Source organism: Dicentrarchus labrax, unplaced genomic scaffold (assembly GCF_905237075.1).
Source record: "Dicentrarchus labrax unplaced genomic scaffold, dlabrax2021, whole genome shotgun sequence".
Taxonomy (NCBI): domain Eukaryota; kingdom Metazoa; phylum Chordata; class Actinopteri; family Moronidae; genus Dicentrarchus; species Dicentrarchus labrax.
In genome coordinates this window covers 8,038,484-8,062,921 of record NW_026136721.1, presented here as the reverse complement: position 1 = coordinate 8,062,921, position 24,438 = coordinate 8,038,484, and the positions used below count along the sequence as shown (strand labels likewise).

General features: G+C 39.2%; 1 protein-coding gene across 2 annotated transcripts; it reads right to left on the bottom strand.

Moving 5' to 3' along the window:
- Window positions 1–836: 836 nt before the first annotated feature.
- Window positions 837–16,740, bottom strand: LOC127355341 (ribosomal protein S6 kinase beta-2). Of its 2 annotated transcripts, none has more exons than XM_051386131.1 (17): window positions 16,510–16,740; window positions 15,742–15,764; window positions 15,596–15,650; window positions 15,267–15,304; window positions 15,057–15,171; window positions 14,683–14,751; window positions 13,493–13,640; window positions 13,213–13,270; window positions 12,953–13,053; window positions 11,159–11,249; window positions 10,706–10,796; window positions 10,303–10,410; window positions 8,429–8,491; window positions 7,054–7,131; window positions 6,719–6,826; window positions 6,365–6,477; window positions 837–4,811 (listed from the first exon to the last, which is right to left on the bottom strand). In XM_051386131.1, exons 3-17 carry the CDS (start codon window positions 15,647–15,649, stop codon window positions 4,634–4,636), a joined length of 1,413 nt encoding a protein of 470 aa, XP_051242091.1. In that variant the 5' UTR covers window position 15,650; window positions 15,742–15,764; window positions 16,510–16,740; the 3' UTR covers window positions 837–4,633. The 2 variants fall into 2 exon arrangements, with proteins under 2 accessions (XP_051242091.1, XP_051242089.1); XM_051386129.1 differs by having other exon boundaries at window positions 16,531–16,740.
- Between the last annotated feature and the right edge of the window lie 7,698 nt (window positions 16,741–24,438).

The window sequence follows — 24,438 nt, the reverse complement described above, 5'->3', positions numbered from 1 at the left end:
ACAAGTACATACATTTGGGCACTTGCCAATATGAGTACTTAATAATACCATTACAGTTCAATGTTTTATTTTCATCATGTTCATCACTTTCTGACTGTAATAAATTTAATGTTGCCAATATTGTTGTAAAAGTTGCTTAAAATATATCTACAAACACTTCTTCTCCTACTCATCTAACGAGAAGTCACTGTAAAGTGGTATCAGAGTAGTTTTATGAATACAATTACAAGAACCTGAGCACAGTATCTGAGCTGATGCCCAATACTGGCATCTGTAACGGTACATCACTAGTTATAAATGTAGCACTCCAATCAGTTCAGCATATTTGATCAAGTTGATGTACTTGCAGGATTCTTGCAATTTTTGGATTTATTCCACATGGTTGAATACACTTAAGTAAGTCGATTTGGTCAGCTACAGTAAATAAATGTGAATGTAATAAGAAGGGTGGAAAGGAAGGACAAGCATCAAGGAAGACTTGTGATTTCTACCACTCTATTGACGGCAAAGAAATGGTCAAATGTGATACATTTTTTATCATACTCAAAAGTGGAGGAAAGGTTTTGGAGAACTGCTCAAGGCAGATGGCACTAATGATGTTATGGTCTGTACAGGTGTTTTCAAAGAAGGCTTCTTCACAGCATCGGGAACTAAGAAATATTGATGGACGGCTCTTTGATTTTAGTTTTATAAATCATAACATTTGGTTCCTACCCTGATTAAATATACTTAAAAAATGTGTGCTTTGATCAAATTTAATTTTCTTTGGACTTGGGAAAGTATTCACCCATCAATCAGAAATGAAACTTGCATAAATAAAATTCTGAATACAACAATTCAGCAATAATGTTTTTTATTCATAACATTCATCAGTTAGCAGAAGGAAAACAAGACACAAAAGAAAAAGTCCAGCAATCATCACAAAAATGTGATCTGTAATCCACTCGATTGAATTCTTCTGAATTCAGTTTTTAGAATATAAATTCCGCATTAGCTCTGGAGGTGTAGAATCCCTTTCACATCAATTTATCTATCACTCCATAATTATCATTCATTATGTAAATAAATATACAAAACCAAACACAATCGTTCAAGCTGTCCAACTGCAAAGTCTGACAACTTGTGTCTTTGTCTTATTACCTACATTACAAATAATTTGTTTTACAATTCATGAGTTTATACCTCCTCGCTGCATAGTTACAGCGTCATTACAGAAACGAGCTGCAGTGTGAAGAGCTACCCATTCCTCTGAGGGCAGTTCACACAGTGGAGAAACGGGCTGTTGTTTCAGCATCAAACATGTACAGACTCTGTATCCAGTGTTAATGAAGGAAGGCTGGTGGAGGAAGGAAGGAATAACTTGCTCCCACATTATGTGTGGGCAGGAGAGACCTGCAAACAGGAGCAGGAAAACCAGAATCTTCCTTTTAAAAAGAAAAGCAGCTTGATTTTATGGAGACGAATTGTGTTCAATATCAAATAAATATGCAAGATATTAAAAAATAATCATATGTATAAACACAGATAAAATACATAACCATGAAATTGTTCAAAAATAATACTGTGACTCGCTTAAAGCAGCAACAAGAAACTCAGCCCCTGTGGACTAAAGTGTTTCTACTGCCTCGTTTCATTGATTTCAAGGGGAATCCAACTGAATCCAACCCGGTGGCAGGCATTAAGAAAGACTATATGAAAATAGCCAAATCTTTTTGTAGATGGTCTGTTTATGTAGGTCATCTTGAGGCATTATGTATGTCATATAGAGGCATCAGTATTAATAATATAATATATATATATATAGAGGCATCAGTGTATAAACACCTTAAGATAAGAATTGTGTTTTCCTGACCATAGAATGAGACATTTTTATCTACAAATGGAGCGGGTCTTCTTCCACGGAGGCCGCCATGTTGAACTGCTATGTTTCTACAGTAGGCCAGAACAAACAACCAAACACTGGCTGTAAATAGGGCCATTTGGATTTTTTACACAGATCGCGGCAACCTAGCTTCTCCAGTGTGCTTGGAATGGAAGGGTGAAGTGAGGAAGTTGCAATATGCAACTATACCACTAGATGCCATTAAATCCTACTGGACCTTTAAAACTCAAAAAGCTCATTATTATGAAACACTATTTCACTGTTTTCTTCCAGGTCATTTTATCGTAATTTATTTTTTTATTTCAAAATGTCCATAGTCAATAGTTTATTCTACAGCGTCATTTTCCGTCTGAATGCCACACAGTGTGCAGCCATGTTAGCAGCTCAGTGACATACTCTGAGGTAAATGCAACGTCAGTATGCTCACATTGACAGTGCTAACATGCTGATGTTCACCATCTTAGTTTATAGTTATGCTAACATGTGACCATTTAGCACTTAAAGCTGTAAAGTAAAGCTGAAGCTGATGGGAAGATAAGAAGTGACCCCAAATGTGAACCTCATGGTGGCGCTAGAGGAAAAGCCAGGGAATCTCCAAAGTCAGTATGAGTCATCCTCTGAAAACCATGAATGTACAAATGTTGCTAAGATATTTCAGTCTCGACGGCAGTAGTGAACCGATCAGCCACTGACAGACTGACACTGCCATCCCTAGACCCACGCTGCTAGTGTAGCCAAACGTTTTTTGGATCATTTCCTGATTTCATGGTTCTACATATTTCGTCTGTATATATTCATATGGTTATTTTTTTCATTATCTATTTATGTAATATTGAACACTTGGTAAAATACATTCCTTATTCTCCAGTAAAGACAATGACAGACAGGCAGCATTTTCAAGAACTGAAGCAAATGGATGATTTAGCCAACAAATAGAAGCACTTTAACTTCTTCAGCCATGTTATTTACATCAATTTGTGGGATGTTTCCACCCATCTTTACTCCATCAGTACTTACCTCTGATTGTACATACATCACACATACATATATACATCACTGGATTGGAGGCAATGATTGAAAGCTTTATAGTTCATTTTACCATTTGTCATATTTTGTTAGCCTAAATTAATTTCTAATATTTACACTCATTTTGTCTCTGCTGTCTTGAAGAGCTGCCTGTGTTTTAGTGCCTTAAGACTCATGCATGCTTAACTGTGTTTTTTTTAACTGTACTGTAATAATGCAAGATATAGTGACATGGTCCAGAATTTGGTACAAATGAACCATGAATGATGAATCATTTATTCTAAGAAAGAAAACTAATATTTTGGCATCAAATGAACATCACAGCCTTTCTGTGATTCATCCAAGTGCTGAATTGGTGTTTGACTGCAGTGACTCAATCAAGCATCACCCCTGACAGGTATGTCAGTCAATGACCAACACTTCAAAATATCTAGGATTTGAATTATTTCTTTAAATACTATTTGACCTAGGTTTCATGTGTAAAAATAGGCTTCTTCAGTAACCCAAAATACTCTTTTTATACAAGATTATAACTTGTTTTCTGAGAGCACCACTTTAACAGCCTGCTTTGACTGTACATTGTACTAACTATATGAATGCACATGTTTATGTGAACATACTGTAACACTTTAATTACTATACAGGTCCTATTTTGATGAAGGATGATTACTGATTACCTCTTTATTCGCCCAAATTAATAAGTGCAGTATATCCTTCTTGTCAAGTGCATTATTATAGTGTGATTGGTCCGTTTGTACAATATGAGGATAGGATGTGTTAAAGCTTTGGCAGTAGACATGAAGACTCTCTGTTCAGAAATCCCAGAGAAGTGACAAACACTGATGAATGTTGCCGGATTTTCAGACAGAAATCAGTGAAGATAAAATCTGACATTCGTAAATAAATTATCTTCTGTGTGCGATGTAGCATTTCATTCAGTAGATTTTGATATGAATCCCACCCCAACACATGAACAAATCTTACAACTTTAAGCTTGCGTCGTCAAAAGTTACTTGAAAACCTGACGGCTGAAGGTCAGTTTCACAGTTCAACCTTAATGGAAAAGAATCAGGACTTCAATCAAGTGATCCTTCATCAGTTCTCTAATTAAAATGTCAGCCTGTGATAGCCGACCTCCTTGCAAAAACTCTGATGAACTAATTAAAAGCTGATGAACTTATTAAACCCAAAAAACTTTATATCACAGCTTCCCTTTGCTGTAATTGTACTAGGGTCTACATACAAAATTACACATTTACCAATGAATCCATCATTTACTGACCTTGACTCCTCATGATGGATTTAGTGTGGTTCTGTTGCCCACTTTATAGTGCTATTTGTAGAAAACACTGTTATACAAGTCATTATTTCCCATGTATTAGTGCCACAATGTGAGCTATGTAAGTGCAGATATATGGAAGCTGTAAATTAAAGCTTATAGTGACTATCTGAGACAAATGATGAAACTGAAGTTATTCAAACTGTCTTCACAAAGAAAAAGCATGAAAACTCCATGTCGATCCAGTGAATCTTACTGTAGATAGTTATATGGCAAACAGGAAGTCCTGAACAGTAAGCCCCAAGTACAACTGTATTTGTTAAACCACTTCAAAAAAGCATTATACCAGCAAAAACAAAACACTTCAGCTCTTACTGTCTGCTAGAAAAAATATCAATCTGACCAAGGTCTTGTAGCATAGGCCGGCTCTTTGAAGACTATCCTCCTCATCTCCGATGGCCCTTCTGCTTCTTGTTCCTCGCGGGCGTCCTGATGGGCTGACTGGCAGTACCGTTTTCCAGTGGCACAGAAACTGGAGCTGCTGGCGGAGAGGTCGGAGAGAAAAGGTCTGTCTCTCCGTCGATGCTGCACTTGAAGGGTCCAGCTTGGGAAAATTTCAGAGGACTGAAAGAAACGGACAAGGAAAGAAAGTTGCAACACAATTATGGCCATGAAAGAGTTAGAGAATGAAACTGAGTTTGTTTTAGTATTGTCAAGTTGTTTCTGGCTTTTGGAGTGTGAGTAATGAAAAGATGTGTTTTAAAATGAAGCTCTTTTTTCTGTTGTACAGGGCGACGCTTCAGTCAGTAGTGGACAGTTATATTATCAACTTTAATGTTTCTCAAAATATATTTTGGAACCATTAGAAACAGAAATAATACTAAACAACATCTTGAAAGATGGGAGACGTTTATGTAGCTGAGAGTTAGTGAGAAAAGTGTACTTAATTATCAATATATTTGCTTCAGTGAAAGAGTAAAAGTCACTTGAGAGAGTCCTAATAAACAGTTTGAGAATGCAGCAGAGAAGAAGCTGCTGGTCTGTGTGTGTGTGTGTGTGTGTGTGTGTGTGTGTGTGTGTGTGTGTGTGTGTGTGTGTGTGACAGCTGAAGGAGGGCAGAGCTTCAGAGAGCTTACACTCTGGAATACACACATATTCTACATGTTTACGTGTACTGGCCGTGTGTCAGGAGGTGTGTGGTTGCACCAGGACCGGGGGCTAGCAGTACATAGATGCATACTAAAGCAATAACATTAAGGATGGCATTCAGCAAACCTCAGCATAGTTTCATCTACCCTAACTAATCACTGATTTAAAGCTGTGGTAGTCTATTTTAGGCATCGTTGGGCAAGAATTCCACGATAACCTTTCAACAATTGGTCTGTGAGAAAACTTGAACACTGTGCTTCCTCCTGGCTCTTCAGGATTTAGAACATCTAGCCCCTGAAACTTGAGCCAATAACAGGTCAGTAAGATAGCTGATTGTTCTTGTTGGTCTCATTCCCATATCGTCATACCGACACTTTGGGTTGGCTCAAATTTAATGAACTGGGAATAAGGCTCAACAATTATTATTTCATAATAAAACATATTATTTTATTTTATTCATAAGCTCGTTCAAGCCACCCAAGGACAGATAGAGATAAGGAAGTCCATACAATTGCAATTTGTTATGTACTTCTTGTAGGCCTGGTGATAAAAGATAAATGTTGTGCATCATTTTTTGTTTTTGGGAGATTTGCTGCTTGTGTTTGTTTCTGCAATGTTGTTTGATTTGTTGTCCTTTTGCCTCTTAGTAAATAATAATATCTTTATTAATAAATAATAATTAAAGAAAATAGGGTGGATTATAAAATTGTCTACAAATGCTGTACTCGAGGTGCCTTTTTGAATCCCAGGAAAATGATATACTACTGGTAATACTGTTGCAATTGGTGAGAATGGTTGTAAAACAGTGTTTCAAGTTCCTCTACTGTCTTTTTATATGCGTTATATTTCTTTTCTGTATGTATGGTTTGTTGTGTGTGGACCTCAGGAAGATTAGCTGCTATCTTGGTGGCTAATGGGGAACCAAGAATAAACAATTATGGACCGTTTCCCCTAACCACATACCAACGGAATTACATACAGTAAAAAGCTATACAGCTAAAGAAAAAGTGCCGTTGTGTGCGTGTTACCTGATGGGTGTGCGTGGGCTGCTGTTGTGTCGGCGTACAGGTCGTGTTCGGGGTTCGAATGAGAAGCCTTCCTTTAGACTTTCTAGGACCGACGGAGCGACGTAGGTGAAACCCTGTTGGAAAATGATCATTCCTTCAGGACGGTCAATCAGAGATGGATGACGTTAGCATGTCACTGGCTTCCTCATTAAAACAGGTGTTTGTTGTTTTATCACAATGTTGCTTAGGTATCTTATAGTCTAACTTCTGTATTGTTAGTTACAACATGGGACAGCAGTGTATTGAAGTAGACATTGACTAATAACTGGAATTGAAATTTCCGGTAAACTGGCGGAAAAAAGACTGATCTCTCACAGCAAAGGCGAGCTCTGCGCTGTGGCTGAGTGTGCTATCGTCTGGACTGTCCACCGGCGTCTGCCTGGTAAATCTGGTGTCAAACTGGCTCACATCCTCGTCCGATTGCTAGAGAGAGCCAGACGGGAGCCAGAAAAAAAGAGTTGTATTAGGATTTATTAAGGTGTATAGAAATGTGCAGGTGTGTAAGAATGTAACAAAAGACAGTGAGAGGTTTGGCAACATAAAAAAGATTTTTGCTGTGTTAACTAGCTAGCCCAGAGTAACAAACAGAATACTGACTTAACAAGCTATTGGACAACATAATGGGCACAAAATGACAACTGATGACTCACCAGCTGTGGCTTGTATGGCGGCTCCACTCTCTTGCTCAGCAGGTCATCCCAGTTGATGTGCCTGAAGAACGGATGTTTCTGCAGTAGAACAAAAGGGCTAATTATATATTCTCTATAGGCCCCATTTGCAGCTGAATGAACATTAGTCCCTGAACACCAGGGGGAGCTGTGAGTCCAGGTCTCTTTTGTTTACAAGCTGTACTTTAGCAGCAATTCTACTACAGCCTTCAAAAGTTTTCTACTCAACCAGACTTTTTCTCACCTAAAAGTTAAGCCACTCCTGTCAATGTCCCCTCAATGCTGTATATTGCACATCCTTTTAAATGGTACTAAGACTATGTCTGTCTTTCTAACAAACATGTTACACTCACTCTACCCCATCGACATGCATGCTGTACTACACGTATGGCTGCCGGCCTGGATGGTATCCCTGATGTGTGCTCAGGGCCTGTGCTGGGCAGCTGAGGGAGGTCTTGTCTGACATCTTCAACCTTTCACTGGCCCAAGCAACTGTCCCCACTTGCTACAGAGCCATCTCCAATCGTGCACGTGCCAAAACAGTCCACTGCACCGAGCCTAAACTACTTCCGCTCTGTTGGACTCACTCCCACCACCATGAAGTGCACAATAGCAACACCTATTCATTGAGTTCAGTTTAGCTCTGTAAATGATCTCCAAACTCGGGGACCTTGGCACTGACACCTCCCTCTGCAACTGGATATTAGACTTCCTAACCAACAGAGCTCTCACCGTGAACACTGGTGTCCAACAGGGCTCTCTGATTGGTTATCTGTTCGCTGGATTACTAATAATCGGTGTCTGTATGGGCCATTAAAAAACATACTGGTTGATCCCTATTCAATATCATTATAAAGTTTTCAGACAATACAACTGTGGTTTGCCTCATTGACAACAATGAGTCGGGATACAGGGAGGTCCAGAACTTGACGTTGTGGTGCAACGATAACAAACTGGTCCTCAACACCAAAAACCAAAGAGACCAAAGAGCTTGTTGTAGACTTAAGACCAAAGACTGCACGCACACCTCCATCAGTTGTAACGGGACAGAGGTTGAGCATGTCGCCAGCTTAATGAACTCTGCACCTCGGTGATAGGCAACCGTTATCTATTCACTTATACATTACTACTGCTTTTTGGACTTCTGGTTAGATGCTAGCCTGCATTTGGTTGCCTCAGTACCTGTACTCTGTGAAATGACACAGTCGAATATAATCTTATCTCATGTTACAGCCTAACCGGTCTGTCTGTTTGATTTTCCTGTATAGCTCTTATTGTGTATCTGAATTTGCTTTTATACTTGATGATACACAGTACTCTGCCAGTGAAAAGTGAGAAAGTCACTGCAGTTATTTACCTGGATATCAGCACAGTCTGGTTTACTGGAGCCAAGTCTTTGGGCTGGATTCTTCTTCAACAGCTGGAAAGAGATAGAGTGGGGTTAATATAAAAACTAATGATTGTGTGCTAAATGTTGCAATTCGTTTCCATAATTCCACGAAACATAATGAAAGTAACACAAAATGACAGGTAGATGCTTTCATCAGATTACTATACAGTCAATGGAGACAGATTCATTTCCCTGTTACTAAAGTTTTTATGTTCATGATGCCAATATTTGGTATATTAAATATTGGCATACACATCTCTGTTCAGATGCAAAAGAAAGCCTTTGACCTAAATCTATTTTATTTGAATTATGTCAAATGAAAGAGAAACTATGAAGTGAAGTTTGACATTTCTGATGATTTTAAATTTTAGCTAGCTTTTAATTTCGATTTTAATTATTTTAGTGTAATTTCAAATGACAATGTAAATGCAGAGGTTGAAAGTTCATTTTTAACCTTGCAGACACTAGTTGACAAAACAATCTCAATACACTGTAACTGTGTGTGTGATACCATGGACCTTGGGGTGAGATGGTTTTGTGAAGCCATATTAATGTCTTTTAACCTTATTATTAGTTTTACAGTTGATGCTCAAGAGTTTAAAAGCTCCACATGCAGGCCTTAGCTGTGCGGCTGTGGCTCAGAGGAAGAGCGGGTCGTCCACTAATCGGAAGGTTGTTGGTCTGATCCCCAGCTCCTCCCGCCACATGCCGAGGTATCCTTGAGCAAGATACTGAACCCCAAATTGCTCCCGATTCCGTGCATCGCTGTGTGAATGTGTATGAATGTTAGTTTCTGTTTGATGGGCTTTGCCGTCACTGAGTGAATGTGTGTGAAAGGGTGAATGTGGCACGTAGTGTAAAAGCGCTAGAACGGAAGACTAGAAAGGAGCTATACAAGTACAGGTCCATTTACCATTTAATTACACCCAACTGAAATAAAAGTGATTTGGACCACATCTTCAGAAATACAACTGTAGAAAGCATGGCTGATCCTGAATGTTTTTTTCATAATGAAACTTGGATGGAAAGAGGTTCTTTTCCATTTCATTGTATGCATTGCTTCAGAAGAGGATTACTCTGTAGGGTTATAGGGCTTATTGATTCATCTAGAATTCAATGGTCAACAGCACGCATCTGCTTTGCAAGGAATATCAGAGCATACTTGGTAAATGGTAAATGACCACTCAAAGCGCTTTTACACTACGTGCTACATTCACCCTTTCACACACATTCACACAGATGATGGTAAATCACACAGAAACTAACTAATTCATACACAGTCACACACCGATGCACGGCTTCTGGAGCAATCTGGGGTTCAGTATCTTGCTCAAGGATACTTCGACATGTGTAACAACCTTTTGCAGACTGACAATACATACCACAACTGACTATCATAGTTTTTTGTAGCCTTCATATTGCTTTTATTTTATGGTCATAGATTACCACATCATGCTAAAATGAGAACTAGTATATTTTAAGCTCCACAAAAGAGAAACTTATTAATGGTGGTTATAAGGAAGAAAAGCATAAAAACACTGTCAGTCAATGATACATTAATACCAATAGGTAAAATGCTTTTATTATTTTTGAAATATTAGCATCTCATAATTTTGGACTGTGAGAAAACATGTGCATCAGGACACTTTATAGAGTCACAGCTCAACTGAGAATAAAAAAGGTAATTTCCATCAGTAAAAAAGGACTGAATATTCAAAATCCTCTGAAACTACATCTGGAAATTATCTGTGTGTGTGTGTGTGCGTGTGTGTGTGTGTGTGTGTGTGTGTGTGTGTGTGTGTGTGTGTGTGTGTGTGTGTGTGTGTGTGTGTGTGCAGTACCTTCTTGATGATGTCCCTGGCATCGATGGTCAGGTATGGGGGTAGATTGAGTTTACACTTCAATATCTTATCAATGGTCTTCTTCTTGTTTTCAGCTGTGAATGGAGGCTGGTGGAGAATCACAGTCAGCAGTTACTAAAGGAGATCAAAACTACTGGTTTCTGCCATCTGTAAATAGGGCTGTAACTTCAAAAAGGTAGGGGTAAATAGCATCACTAATAAGCTACTACTCTTAATATCAACCTAGTTACATTTTTTTCTCGATTGAGCTACTACATAAATAGCAAAAGAAATTAACATTGCAGCTTTCAGAATTTAGTCTGAGTTTAGTAAAGTATGAGTTTAAAGGGAACAAAATGAAAATTATAACATTTCCTCATAATCAATAAGTATTCTAACTTACTGAGCCGGTCATCATATCATACATCAGGGCCCCCAGGCTCCACCAGTCTACTGCTCTGTTGTGACCCGACCTGGTCAAGATCTCTGGAGCCCTGGCAGAGAAGACGACATACACAAACATGGAAAAAAGTTAAAAAGAAAGTGTAAAGATGTGTGTGGGTGTGGCAAATTGGCTGAATTGCAATTAATATTTCTAATCATTCAAAAACTCAAAAATAAATGGATTTGTTTGCTAAAAGTGCTGAAATGCAATGTATGGAATGTTTAGAAAAGGGAACACAAACTCTTGCATCTTATGATACAAGAGATAGTCCTGCATCAACATGAGCAAAACACATTCTTAGTCCCGTAGAACGGTCACTGGAGGTGGAAATAGCAGAAACTGGTTTTACAGTTGGACACAGACGTGATCAAAAGAGTGTGACAGTGTGTGTTTGTGAGATTTATTACCCACATGTACTCTATGGTGCCACAGAAGGTGTGTGTGACTGATCCGTCATGAATTGATTCCTTGCAGAGGCCAAAGTCAGTTAGCTTGATGTGTCCTTTAAAAAAGAAAAAACATAACACTGAAGTAACACAGATCTGTGGTTAATGTGTTTATATTAGAAGTAAGAGGAAATGACACTTACTGCAAAACAATGCAAAGCAGAGAACAGGAAACAACACACACAAACCACACAGTCCTCATATTCACTAGGACTGTTGACACCACTTTTGGCTCAAATCCAGAACATGAAATGAATCATTCAAAAGGGGGTATTTTGGGGGGGGAAATTAGATTCACACTTCAGACTGGAAACAAACTAAAATAAACCAAAATTAGAATGATATGAAAACAGTTTTTCCAGTATATGTAGCATTAAAAATAGATTGTGCTGCTGGCCACAGAACTGTGGATAAACCTTACAGTGACACCAGGGAGTAAGAAGCAGCAGCTCTCAGCAATGTCAACTAGAATTGGTTGACAATCTATAATGTCCAATTATTTAACATCTTAAAGAATTCAGAACATGTGTGTCAAACTCAAGGCCCGCGGGCCGAATCCGCAAGACCTTGAAATGCGTATGGTTGTCTTGAAATAAAAGTCTATCCTAATTTAAAGCATACATTGACCATAAACTACATCTCCCACAATGTACGTTGATTTCATAACCCACAAAGTAACGGCCTCCCGCCACTAGATCGCAGTGTTTCCGCTTCAGTCTTTAACAGGCGATTTTCCAACAAGCGTACATTAGAAATGTCAACAATTAATCCCAAAAATGTCCAAGAGAAAAACTGATGCAGGAGGAAGGCAATTTAATGAAAGATGGGAAAGCAAATATATGTTTGTGTGTCTTTGTATATTGCATATATGGGAAATAATATATTTTGGGATTTTGGCGATAACGATAATCAGTCGTATCCTTTAAAATGTGATTAGAATTGTCGGAGCGCACTTGTGTCCCCTCTTCGCCTTTTTTAGGTTTATAAATTTTTTTTTTTTTTTTCCCCGGCCGTGGGGGTAGGTGAACAGATTAACTGAAAAGTACCATTTACACTTTTACCGCTAAGGCATTTCTGACACCAAACCCATAGGAGTACTAAATATGTCCCCACTAAATTTAGCCTCCCAAGAAAAACAACAAATCCTGCTCCGCTTTTTTGTCCAAGTAATTTAAATAGGCAGACTGCAACTTTGCACGAAAAAACAATGACATATTAAAAAAATCCTAAAATTTACGTAGGCATTTTGACACCAAACATGGAGATAAATATGCTAAATTTAGCCTCCAAGAAAAACAACAAATTGCCCAAGAATTAAAAGGCAGACTGCAACTGCAGAAGGAAATGTTCACAAAAATGCAGCAGTGAAAGCTCGCTTTATTGTAGCTGAAGAAACAGCCCGAGCCTCAAGGCGTTTTTCAGAGGGTGCATTTTTGAAGCGGTGCGTGCTGAAGATGTGTGAGCAGGTGTGTCCACGACCAGATACAGACTTTTTTTTTTTGGCAGACCAAGTTAAGGAAATCGCAGGAAATCAGACAAAACCCCTTGTGTGATTGAGTTTGACACCCCTGTTTTAGAAGAAGAAATCAGCCTTCTTTGTATATTGGTGCAAAGTCCACATATTTTCATTCCAGCTCAAAAAAATCACTTTATCAGCTGCCATATTGGTATTATGTGAATGTTCTCGGTCTCGAAACTCCCATATCTGCCTGGTTCTTCATCTGATACTGTTCACATGTATATGCGTGTGGTGTGTTACCTTGGTGATTAAGCATGATGTTTTCAGGTTTGAGGTCTCTGTAAATAATCCCGTTAGAGTGGAGGTGACCTAGGGCCAACGTGATCTCTCCTAGATAGAAACTGTACACAGATATGAATAATTTGAGTCCATGGCATGACAAGAGGCAGACTGATCCGAGCTAAACTGCCACAGTGAGACTAACAAGGAATGAAACAATGTATCATTAACTCGCTTTAGTTTAAAAGAAAAAACTAGTTTGCAGGTGTAAGCATCCTTACCAAGCAGTGTCCTCCATGAAGATGCCTTCTTTCTCTAGCTGCATGAACAATTCCCCTCCTGGTGATAAACAACAGTAAGGTTGGGAGGGTTAAAGGCATCAGAGAATCTTCACCCCATACATTCTTTTATTTCTCAATCCACCCCTCTTTCTCCCTTGCCCTTCAAACAACCATAAATGCTGAAAATGAATGGATCTGATAAAAGGTAGTGGCAAGTACAGATGGCTCATAGTCTCTTTTTTATCCTCCACGTCCATCAGTCCATCCCTCAGTGCCTTACCACTCAGACACTCCAGTATGAGGTAGAGTTTTCCCCCAGTCTGGAAGGCATACAGAAGATCCACAATGAAAGGGTGTCTCACAGTCTCCAGGATCTCCCGCTCTGCCCGTGTATGCGCTGTGTCTTTGGCATTACACACGATCTTAGCCTGCAGATAAAAATAAACAAAACAAGTTAGCATAGAGGCAAAGCAGGTGGAAAGAAAGCAGGACGAAAATAATGGCTGGTGTAGAGAAAAAAGTCTGAAGACTAAATGGAAAGCCAGAAATAACTTCATGTACTGTTTAAACGACAGTTTAAACGTCTAAAGGGACTTTCACACTGTCGCGCAGTAACTGCCTTCTTCCAGTCATTTAAATGAGGGGAAGCAGTTTTGATCACAGCAGTATGGTTATGAAGCGGTTGCCGCCCATGTGAAGGTGCACAGATTTTCCCCCCCAAAGTTCACCCTGCTGGACTTCTGACCGGATGGCTTCGGCCAATCAAATAGAAGAGGATGACTATTGCAAGGTCAGAAGGAAGAGCAATGGAGGAGCTGATAATGCTGGTGTCTAATACCCGAAGTTGTACATCACGGCTACTTAAAAGCACAGCTGGAAGAAAAACTGGGCCTGGGAAGACAATTTCAGTCATTTCCATTGTCTTGCTACATTAAGCAGTTGCTTATGCTCGGTGTACACTACAGGACTTTTGACATCCTATCACATTTAACAACTTCTTTTCTGCATATATCATAAGAGTAGGCTCATTCGAGATGAACTGCGCCTCCCCAGGAAAGTGGATGAGATCAGGCTGCAGTCAAGAGATCAAGAGACCTTCCTAAGTCACAGAAATGTTTGCATATTCGTAGATCATCTGCCCGTAGTCATCATCATCATTATTATTATTATTATTATCATCATCATCAACCACTCAAGATATGCTTGTTAAAAGATTGCACAACATGAGACATAAAACAGCCACAAACTCAAGGAACTGCTGCCGCCTCTTTCTTGTGTAGTTATTGTTGCCCACGTGTGCATGATATCAGAGCAAGTCGGCATCAAATCGGACCATAGTGGCAGCAAGCACTTTTTAGAATGCTTTGATGTTCTGAGGAATGCTCTTGCAAGCAGGCAGTCGTTAGGGCATTTCCTGCGCAGCAGTGTGAAATGGCCTTTAGGAGGAAGCTGAGGGCAGCGACAAAGTACCTTTTTCAGGACCTTCATGGCAAAGATTTTTCCTGTCTGAGCACCTTGAACCTTCCTAACCTGGAAGACCTGATAAAAGACATTTCATTTTAATATTCAGTTTTTATATTTCAGAAATTATCTGATAAACAGTTATTATCATGGCATAATGTTTACAGTATCATTTATAGAAGTAGATGATGATCAGTAGGTATATTTCCAAGGAAACAATACTGAAAGATAAATATTTGCTGCTCCAAAAATTAGAATGAACACCTTGCTGATATATGACTTTCCTTCCGTTAACTGATATTAAACTTCAACAATCTTTTACATTTACAATGAAAATGTATGTAATGTAATGTATACATGTGTATACCAGCATGTACACACACCTTGCCATAGGCTCCTTTTCCCAGCACAGTAAGAAGCTCAAAGCAGTCAGGTCCAACTCTCTCACTGTCTCTGTTGACACTTTCACTGGTCAACTCCACTTCCTCTGTCTGAACACTGGGATGAGCACCACACAGAGGTAGCAGTATTGGTATTTATGTTTATACTATACCCACATCTAGTCTTTTTAAAAGATTTAATGGTAAACTTACTTATCTGGTTCTGCCACAGTGAAGTCACAGACATCATCCTACAAATGGGGAACAACAAGCCAACGTGGTTAAATAAAGTCATAATAGTAAAGCAGTTTGTTTTAATTGTTGCAGCCAAATATCCTGTAATACACAAACAGATGTGTTCTACATTTTAGAACCGAAGTGTTCATGGCAATGCATTAGAGCCTGATCGATACCAATTTTAAAGGGAAGAAATTCACTAATTAGTGAATATATATAGTGAATTTTTGAGCCAGAAGGTGTACTACAGAGTAATAATCACAATGTGTCTGAAGCACAAATAAACTGTAGTGAGTGGTACAGACCTCTGGATCACTGATGTCCTCAGTCTCCAAGTCTATGTCAAACACTCCTGCCATCCTGAAACACAGACTGCACAGTCAGCATGTTGTGTCTCATTTAACCCTTTCACCCCAGTGAGGAATATTACAGGACAAACAGCCAGACGTACCTTGATTTTTTTAGATGTCAATCCTGTGAAAAACAGATATTCTAATAAAAACACTTTATCAATTGAATTAGCAGAAATGTACTATATCACAACATATACTGTTTATTCCACAGAACATGATTGTTTTAATTGACTGTATGATTGATGATTTGTAAATGCACATACAGAAATTATAGTGGTAAGTTGGTGATTGAGTAACCTGTGATATACTTCATCTTATTGTGCTTTCTTCCTGCTGATCAAGCAGAATCGAGTATTCCCTACTTCCTTTGACCACAGTTTGCCAACAACTGACCCAGCCATCTAACTAACTAACTAACTCTAAACTTCACTCAAAATACTTGGCCCAAGCTAACGTTAGCCTAGCCTCCACCAAGTCTAGTGATCTTGGAAATACACGACACAGCTAACGGTTAAACATTTTGAGGTTAAAACAGCATCGACAGCCGTCTCAGTGGCGTCGGGTGTTTGGATGTATGAGTTACTTGTTTTGTTCCACACGGTACAGACGTCCCGGTATCAAATGCTTCGAGGGAGCTAGCGTAACTTCTCACGTTAGCATGCTAGTTAGCCAGAGGGAATCCAAACCAACAAGTGAGTGAACATGACTGCAAATGGAACTTAGTGGTTCATTATTTTGTGTTAACGTTACGCCTACAATTAACACTGGACGCTTTTTGGGGCGCTTCTTTCCCTCGCGGTTAACAATAGCAAACATGAGCTAGCTAACATCACTCTGACAGGTAACGAGTTAGCTAGCCAACTCACATGCTAATGCTAGCGTTTCACCTGTGACGCTCCTTCATCCGGCTGCTACCTGTCTCCGTTCGCAGTCCAATAGTTCGACAAGCGGAGCAGTTTTTATACAAAGGTAGCTGCGGCCGGCATTGTTGTTGTTACAGCTTCCACCAGAACAACACCCAGCTGTTTATGTTCCCATCATGCTCCTCTGTCCACCGTGAGAGCTCCGTGTCTCTGTCTGTGGACCTTTAACCTCCCACGTCACCAGAAAAACTCAAACAGCTGGTGACGATACTGCGTCTGCTACAACAACAACAACAACAACAACAACAACAATAATACATTCATTACTTTTAATTAACAATAATACAATTATGATATACAGTAATAATGTGATTAATAACATGATTAGTAGTAGTAGTAGTAGTGATAGCAGTAGGCTAGTAGTAATAGTAGTGGTATTATATTGACCATCTTTTACACATTTCCCATATATAACCATACATTTTAACCAAGGCAAACAACACAATATACCTATTGGAACCACTTTATTTATCTGTTAGATTAAAGGACCAGTGTGTGACATTCAGGAGGATCTATTGGCAGAAATGGAATATAATATTCATGAGTATGTTTTCATTAGTGTACAATCACCTGACTATAGGAATGGTTGTGTTTGTGTTACCTTAGAATGAGTCATTCTTATCTACAGAGGGAACAGGGAGGGACTAAAGTGACTGGGTCTGAGAGTGTGCCTGGTCAGCTGGCTGTCCCGCTGTCTGCTGCTGTGGTGCTGCAGGAACAACAGCTCTAGCTGCCCCGGCCCTGTCTAGTTTATAGTAGCACTGGTTAGCATCAGAGCTAGGGCGGTGTGGGCATTTCGCAGACTGCCAGTTTAGTCTCTCAAATACAGACACCAGTGGTGTTCAATGTGGTGGCAATTTGTTTAATAAAGCATACAAAGTATGATCTTGTCTTTCTGTAAGGTTTTATTCAAGTCATCCATGAATGGTCTCAACGCAACCATCCCACACTTTCATATGTGAAAGTCAGAAAGAGCCCTGATTCGAAGAAACAGTATAGTTTTATCCCTGATGGAGTGTCACTCCAACACAGTTACACATTCCTGAGTTGTGGGACAGTAAACAGACAGATAGTGTGGTGAGATGATCATGTCCTTGGCTTCTTAGTGAAGTCTCAACATCCCACTGTTAATTGGACATAGAGTGTAGTTAGAAACAGGGCTAAAGGTTATATGGATATAATAGCCTCTTTAATAGTTGCATATGGTTTTACAATGAACAGGTCAAAGGGTTGTATAGGTTCTTAAAAATTGCCATTACATTCCTCCCTTTGAGCATTTTTTATGCTCACAAAATATTTTTGTGGGATTATACAACATCTCAAAGTATTAAACATTACAAAGATAGTAATCAAAGGTCTCAACACTTTTACCAGTGTATTCTAAAATTTGCCTGTGGTCAGTCAGGCACATATGCTCCATCCTTCAGGAGCCTTACAGTCCTTACTCTCGTCTTCATGCAGGAAGTCATTATGGTGAGAAACATCATTAGTCATGTTATCTGAAACGTTCTTGGGGATCTGGGTTCCATCGCTGATCCCTCGTAGGTGACACAGAGCTTCACTCTGCACGTCACTTTGTTGGAGCTTGGCATGCTGCTGGTGGAGGAGGGCGCTGTTTCACCCCTCACTCGTTGGATTGGTTTCTTTGCTTGATACAGCCGTCTACCCAGACCCGCTGTCTCAGGTTTGGTTGGACTAACAGGGATGCTGGTAGCTCCTCCCTTTTTGCCCTATTCTTTGGCTTTCTTGATTTTGATGCAAGCTTGATGATGATCTCGGTTCTGGGAGTCTGCAGTGGCTGCCATGGATCCATGTTGCTCTCTCAGGGACCTTCACTGCTGTTTCCATTGTGAGGAGTAACTTCATCACGATCGCGTCGCCTGGTGTTGGTCGTATAGTTTTTCTCAGCAGCCTTTGGTATGGCTGCTTTCAGCTGCTTGTGGATATAAGCACAGGGGACATGTTTGCACAATAACACAGCATTTCATCATCCCATTGACCGGTGTCAGGGAGTTTTTTACTTTTAACAAGACCAATCCCAGTATTTAGTGGTCTCCCAAATAGGATTTCAAATGGGCTGAGACCACTTCTGTTCCTTACTCTGGCCCTTGTGTGCATTAGTAGTGCTTTTTGTCAACATCAAACCTGTTCCTGTGCAACATTTTACAAATTTGTTTTCTAATCACAATCAGGATCAGAATCAGAAATACTTTACTATTTTGTTAGGCACGATGTTGTCTCATGCCTGCAGTTTTCAGTGCTGAATTTATGAAAGATTATACCTTGATTTTACATTTTTTCTTTGATGTAGCGCCTTTTCAACTGCTTTTGCATCTTAAAAACATATCAACAATGATGAGACAATGTTTCTTTCCCCCACCAGGTGTTAGGTCAATGAAATCAGTTTGTTAGACATACACAAATAACACAACTTTGGCAAAATTTATGGTAGAAATTAGAGAACCTTTGTGAAACTATATTTCTGTATTTCCCTCACCATACCCCCTTTTGACATTTGGTCCTTCCCATGTGTCAACCTATGATAGTAGGGAAATAGATATTTTGGTAAATGGCACTTGCCACACTTTGTAAGTGAATGAAAGCGTTCTTCTCTGGAGTTCCTCTGTTGCCTGCAATTCCTGCAAATTAACTGTAGGTGTTAATGATGAGTTAGTCAAAGCAATACATTGTTCGGCTGCAGCCTTCGCAGCTACGTCAGCACTAGCATTGCCCTGTGAGATAGAATCAAGGTTGTTAGAGTGTTTTTTACATTTTCAGATAGCAATTTGTTTGGATTACAACACGTTCATGCAGCTGTCCATCACCTGGAGTTTGGAGAAAAGTAGCAGAGTTAATAACAATTTCATATTTTGACTTTGGTGATAGTATCTTATTACATTGCTGTTGAAAAATGATCATTTTTTTGTTCAAGTAGAATCATTGACACTTCATGTGTAACCAGTAAAGTCAGGTCAGTGTAACCAACAATGTCACGTAATGCTATCACAGCCTTTTCTCTTTGTCTTTGTCGTCCCCCATGGTCCTGGATTAGTACTGAGGTCAACTAACCTGGTAGGCCGACATCAGAGGAGTCTGAAGAGCTAGCTTTAAGTCAACAAAGCTTTCTCAGCCTCTGGAGTCCATTGGACTTTGCCTTTTGCAGCGAGGCCTTTCCCATCATGCATTGATGCCAATGGTGCCTCAGTTTCAGCACAATTTGGGATCCACTGTCTGCAGTAGGATGTCATCCCCAAAAACTCATTAGTTGTTTCTTTGTTGCAGGCCGTAGAATGGTCTGAATTGCTTCAATTTGTTTGGGTGAGAGGGTTTTGCTCTCTGCTGTGATCACATGACCCAGAAAGATGACCTTTGCAGAGACAAGCTCCAGTTTAGGTAAGCTAGCTGTATGGTATATTAGATTGAGTGATTCAAAATATTTCTTTAATGTTGCATTAAAGATTGCATAAATGGTTAAACTGTTAACATCTTTCCTTTAAAGGAGAATGCTAACCACTACTGACCACTGCTGACCACTACTGACTGTCAGGGTCGCCTAGGATGCTGAAGAAATGCATTAACCAAATCAACAACAAAAAAAAGCATTTACTCTCATATTTAATTTTAGAAAAAATTGTGTGTGGATTAAGACCATTTGGTGCACATGTGTTGATTGCAGCTGCTTGCAAATCCTAAACAAATATCCACTCCTTTGGCATCTTTGATCTTTTTGACGGGAAACATTTTTGATCTATATATATATATATATATATATATATATATATATGGAACAATCACTCCACCCTTTGGGAGAGATTCAGAAATACTTTAAGATTAAATTCCTTCAACTGTTTCCTTTTTTAAGGATATTGATTTGGACAAGTCCTGTATGAGGATTATTTGGTGTTATTACAACAGCCACTGTGCCTTTAATTAGACCTACATCATACTTTCTTGTGCCCACAAGCATGATGGTACCTGACTTAGTTCAGGAATTTCAGAGACATCTTTCACAAAAATGTGTTTGTCATGACATAGTTTATAATCAATTGTTACCAGATTTGTTATTTGAAGTTCTGTGTCTGGAATGAGCTCAACTGTTTCTGTTCTCTTTCGTGTTCACAACAGCAAAAATCTTTTATGGTATACCTTCAGTTTGTTTGTAAAAATCAACATTAGGATCTGATGTCTACCCCACCCAGTAGCTTCATTGCATTTTCTGGTCCAATACCTCAAGTTCTCCCACCTGTCATGCTTGGATTTGACCAATGAGACATCATGAGATGAGTGTGTGTGTGTGTGTGTGTGTGTCTGTGAAGGGAGTTCTGGTCTGATAAGCATACGCTAAAACTAACATGGTTGTTTTGAAAACTCTCGGCACAACTATTCCCTGTGGAAAGGAAATCAGATTAATGCCTAATAAAAACATCTAGTGTCTCCCTAGCAGATTTATCAGACAGTTTATACAGTAGAAATTAATGCTTTAAGTTTTTCTCAGTTTCTTCACTACATGACAGTTGTTTATTTATTTTCATTTTTGCTGCATTGATTGTATGTTCTGGCATTATTTCGTATGCCTCGTGCATGTATTTAGCATAAATCTCTAAGTAATCAATTTTCTGTTTTGACTCGTAATGTAGAATGGCATGGGAAATCATGCCCCCCCATAGCCTTTGATCTACGAAGTCCACTGTGTGTTTTGTGGACCTGTGTGATTGTGGACCTGATCTGATAGTGTCTTTGCGCCTGAATCCTGGATGGATTCTGTTGGTGGCGTCCGTCGTTGTTGAGGCTGCTGCGGCTGCTCGTGGTGCCAGCTGGTCTTCTCATAGTGCCGGCTGCTGTCTCCTGGGGGAACCGAGTCCAGATCAGGATCTAGTTTGAGGCACTGAGACATAGAGGTGTTTAGTGATTCTTGTCGATCCTGGTGGAGCCTCCTGCCATGGTCCTGCTACATTGCCATTGCCAATACTGTTGTTGCTGTACACCTGTCTGTCTGTCTCTCGCTCTCTCTCTCTCTGCCTCTCTCTCTCTCTCTCTCTCTCTCTCTCTCTCTCTCTCCTCTCTCTCTCTCACACCCCAACTGGTCGAGACAGACGACCACCCACCTAGAGCCGGAGGATCTGTCCTAGGTTTCTGCCTTTTAACAGGCAGTTTTTCCTTGCGCTTGTCGCCAAGTGCTTGCTCATGGTGGTACTGTTGGGTCTCTGTAAATAATGTTATAAAGAGTTCGGTCTAGACCTGCTCTATTTGAAAAGTGTCCTGAGATAACTTCTGTTATGAATTGGCGCTATACAAATAAAATTGAATTGAATTCTTAGTGAAGTCTCAACATCCCACTGTTAATTGGACATAGAGTGTAGTTAGAAACAGGGCTAAAGGTTATATGGATACAATAGCCTCTTTAATAGTTGCGTATGGTTTTACAATGACCAGGTCAAAGCGTTGTATAGGTTCTTAAAAATTGCCATTACACCAGTTAGTTATAATGTGAAACTTCGACGCAATATGCCACTAAGCCCTACACAGTCGAGACCCAGCCAACTTCGAGACAAGTCCAACTGCAAATACCAACAAGCCCGGGACAAGTCCAAGACAGTAGAAAAACTTGAGTCTGCACCTAAGTCTGAGATTGGACTCGAGCTCTAGAGCACTGCACACTGGTCCTTTATTTCCAACCTAGAAACAGTTTTCACTGTCATATTAATCCAACATCTAGTCTGCCTGGGGCATGATAAGTGAAAGAGAGCAGTAAACAGTATACAGTATAAAATACTATTTCTGTATAATGTATTTTAACTACAGTATAGATTATTAAACTAGAATACAAAGCACAGGACAGAAGAGGACAAGTGATTGCATTTTCTCCACTGTCTCTACATTTTTTACACAGAAGTGTGACATGTTTTGCAGTTCTCTTCTCAGAAATGTCACTTTAGATTACCTATCTGTGGTTTTTCTTCCCCCTGAAGTCCGCCCACACTGAATGCACTCAATCTGTCTTCACACATTGAGCTCATGTTAGTGGAGTTCAGTGCCTTACTGTGTTTGTTACAGTATAGGAATATCAACAACAGTAAGTCAATGGGAGATTAGTTCATACAAAGTAATAGTAGTATAACACTAATGGACTCCTTGTGACTGTACTGTGTTCCTTGTGGCTATGTTTTTGAGGGAAATTTAAAAATGTAAAATGGAAAACTTGTCCTGTAGTCAAACCGAAAGAGGTTACAGGTAAAGAGACATTACCAAAATATAGAAGTGGGGCTTCAGTGGAAACTATGGCAGTTAAAAGGAAGTCCATGTGGTCTGTGAGACCATAACGTCACAGCAATCAAAGACAGAAAAAAAATAAAGATACAAGAAGATGAAGTCCTTCAGGACTGCGACGATTCTTGTTGGTGAGTAATAAATGTGTCCTATATTTTGGTTAGACAGACTGAAAATAACTTGATTCATAGATGAGGAAATTTTCCTTTTCAGTTATAATAGATGAAGGTCGAGTGAAGCAGGTAGACAGACATTAGACAGCGAGCGATGATTACAATGGCACAATCGTAGCTTGATTTGCTTCTACTGACTATGGTGGTAGCAGCAGGGTGGTATCAATGTACTTTTCTTTGACCATTTCCAGTGTTATACAAGAGCAAGTTGTATGATGTAATAATAATAATTGTTTTATTATACTGTAAACTCAAAAAGAGATTACAGTATAATAAAAACACAGGAAGAAGACAAATACGATCAAGACTATAAAAGGCTAAAATAAAAAAAGGTAAAATACATAGCTGAAACAAGGGTAAGAGTTCACTGTACACTGTAAACCTTTTATATTCTTAATATATTCTTAATTCTAAATATATTCTTAATTCTTAATATATCCTTAATTAATATTCTTAATATTCTTAACATATTGTATGTCCTATTCAGTTTTTTTTTCTATTACATATGAAGTATATGTAACAAACGTAATTTCCCCCTGGGATTATTAAAGTATTTCTGTGATGTAGTAATGTGTGAACTTTGGCAAGGACTATTTATGTCCTGTACTCCAACTTTAAAGGACCAGTGTGTACGATTTACTGGGATCTAGTGATTAAATTGGTCACATTCCAAGTGTATTGGAGAATCTACAGTTGCCGTTTGTTAATTGTTATGTTTTAACGAAAACATAACAATTCTTATTTTATACACTAATGAAAACATACCTATAGTCCATGAGCCAGGGGGGTTGATCGGTATTATCGGGGGGACAAATGCTATCATAGTGATTTTTGGAAAGGTATGCACCCCTAGTACTAGAAAAATCACGATAGCAGTGCAGGGGTGGTAGTGAAATCACTTTTTTCAGCTCATGAAGTTACTAACGCCCTTTTTGAAATCTGGTGCATATCTGGTTTAGGCTCATGGTAGGGATATTGTCAATATTCTATAATATGGTGCTTGGTATCTTTGGAAAGGGGACCTTTTAGGCTTTCATTTAAGCCCAGTACTGAATCTGTCTGACAAACACAGAGGTCACATGACTTCTTTAAACCAGAAATAACACACATTTTCTCACAATGTCTGCCTAAACTGTATGCTTTCTTTTATCCCTGGGGCATGAAGGAACATCAGGGACACAAAACTCAACAACTTCAATACTCAAGGCACTCTGATGATTCAGAAAATGTATAATATACCCATATTATTTATTTGTGAGAGCCTTAAATTAGACTTGTGCAGCCAGCACAAGTCTTCAAAATAGAATAGAGCGAATAGAATGGACAAATAGGATAGAGCCCTATTAGTTGTAAAAGTCAATAAAGAAACAGGTTGTAAAGTCAATATATTTAATCAAAGACTGGTCTGTATGTTGATATCCATTATTTTATT

What these genes read in the sequence shown, in the direction of transcription:
- LOC127355341 (XM_051386131.1), bottom strand. Translation starts at nt 15,649, where the DNA reads ATGGCAGGAGTGTTTGACATAGACTTGGAGACTGAGGACATCAGTGAT. An exon ending in CATCATGCTTAATCACCAAG is followed by an intron (nt 11,250 to 12,952) that starts GTAACACACCAC and finishes TCTTTTTTAAAG; the next exon opens with GACACATCAAGCTAACTGAC. An exon ending in ATGATATGATGACCGGCTCA is followed by an intron (nt 10,411 to 10,705) that starts GTAAGTTAGAAT and finishes ATTCTCCACCAG; the next exon opens with CCTCCATTCACAGCTGAAAA.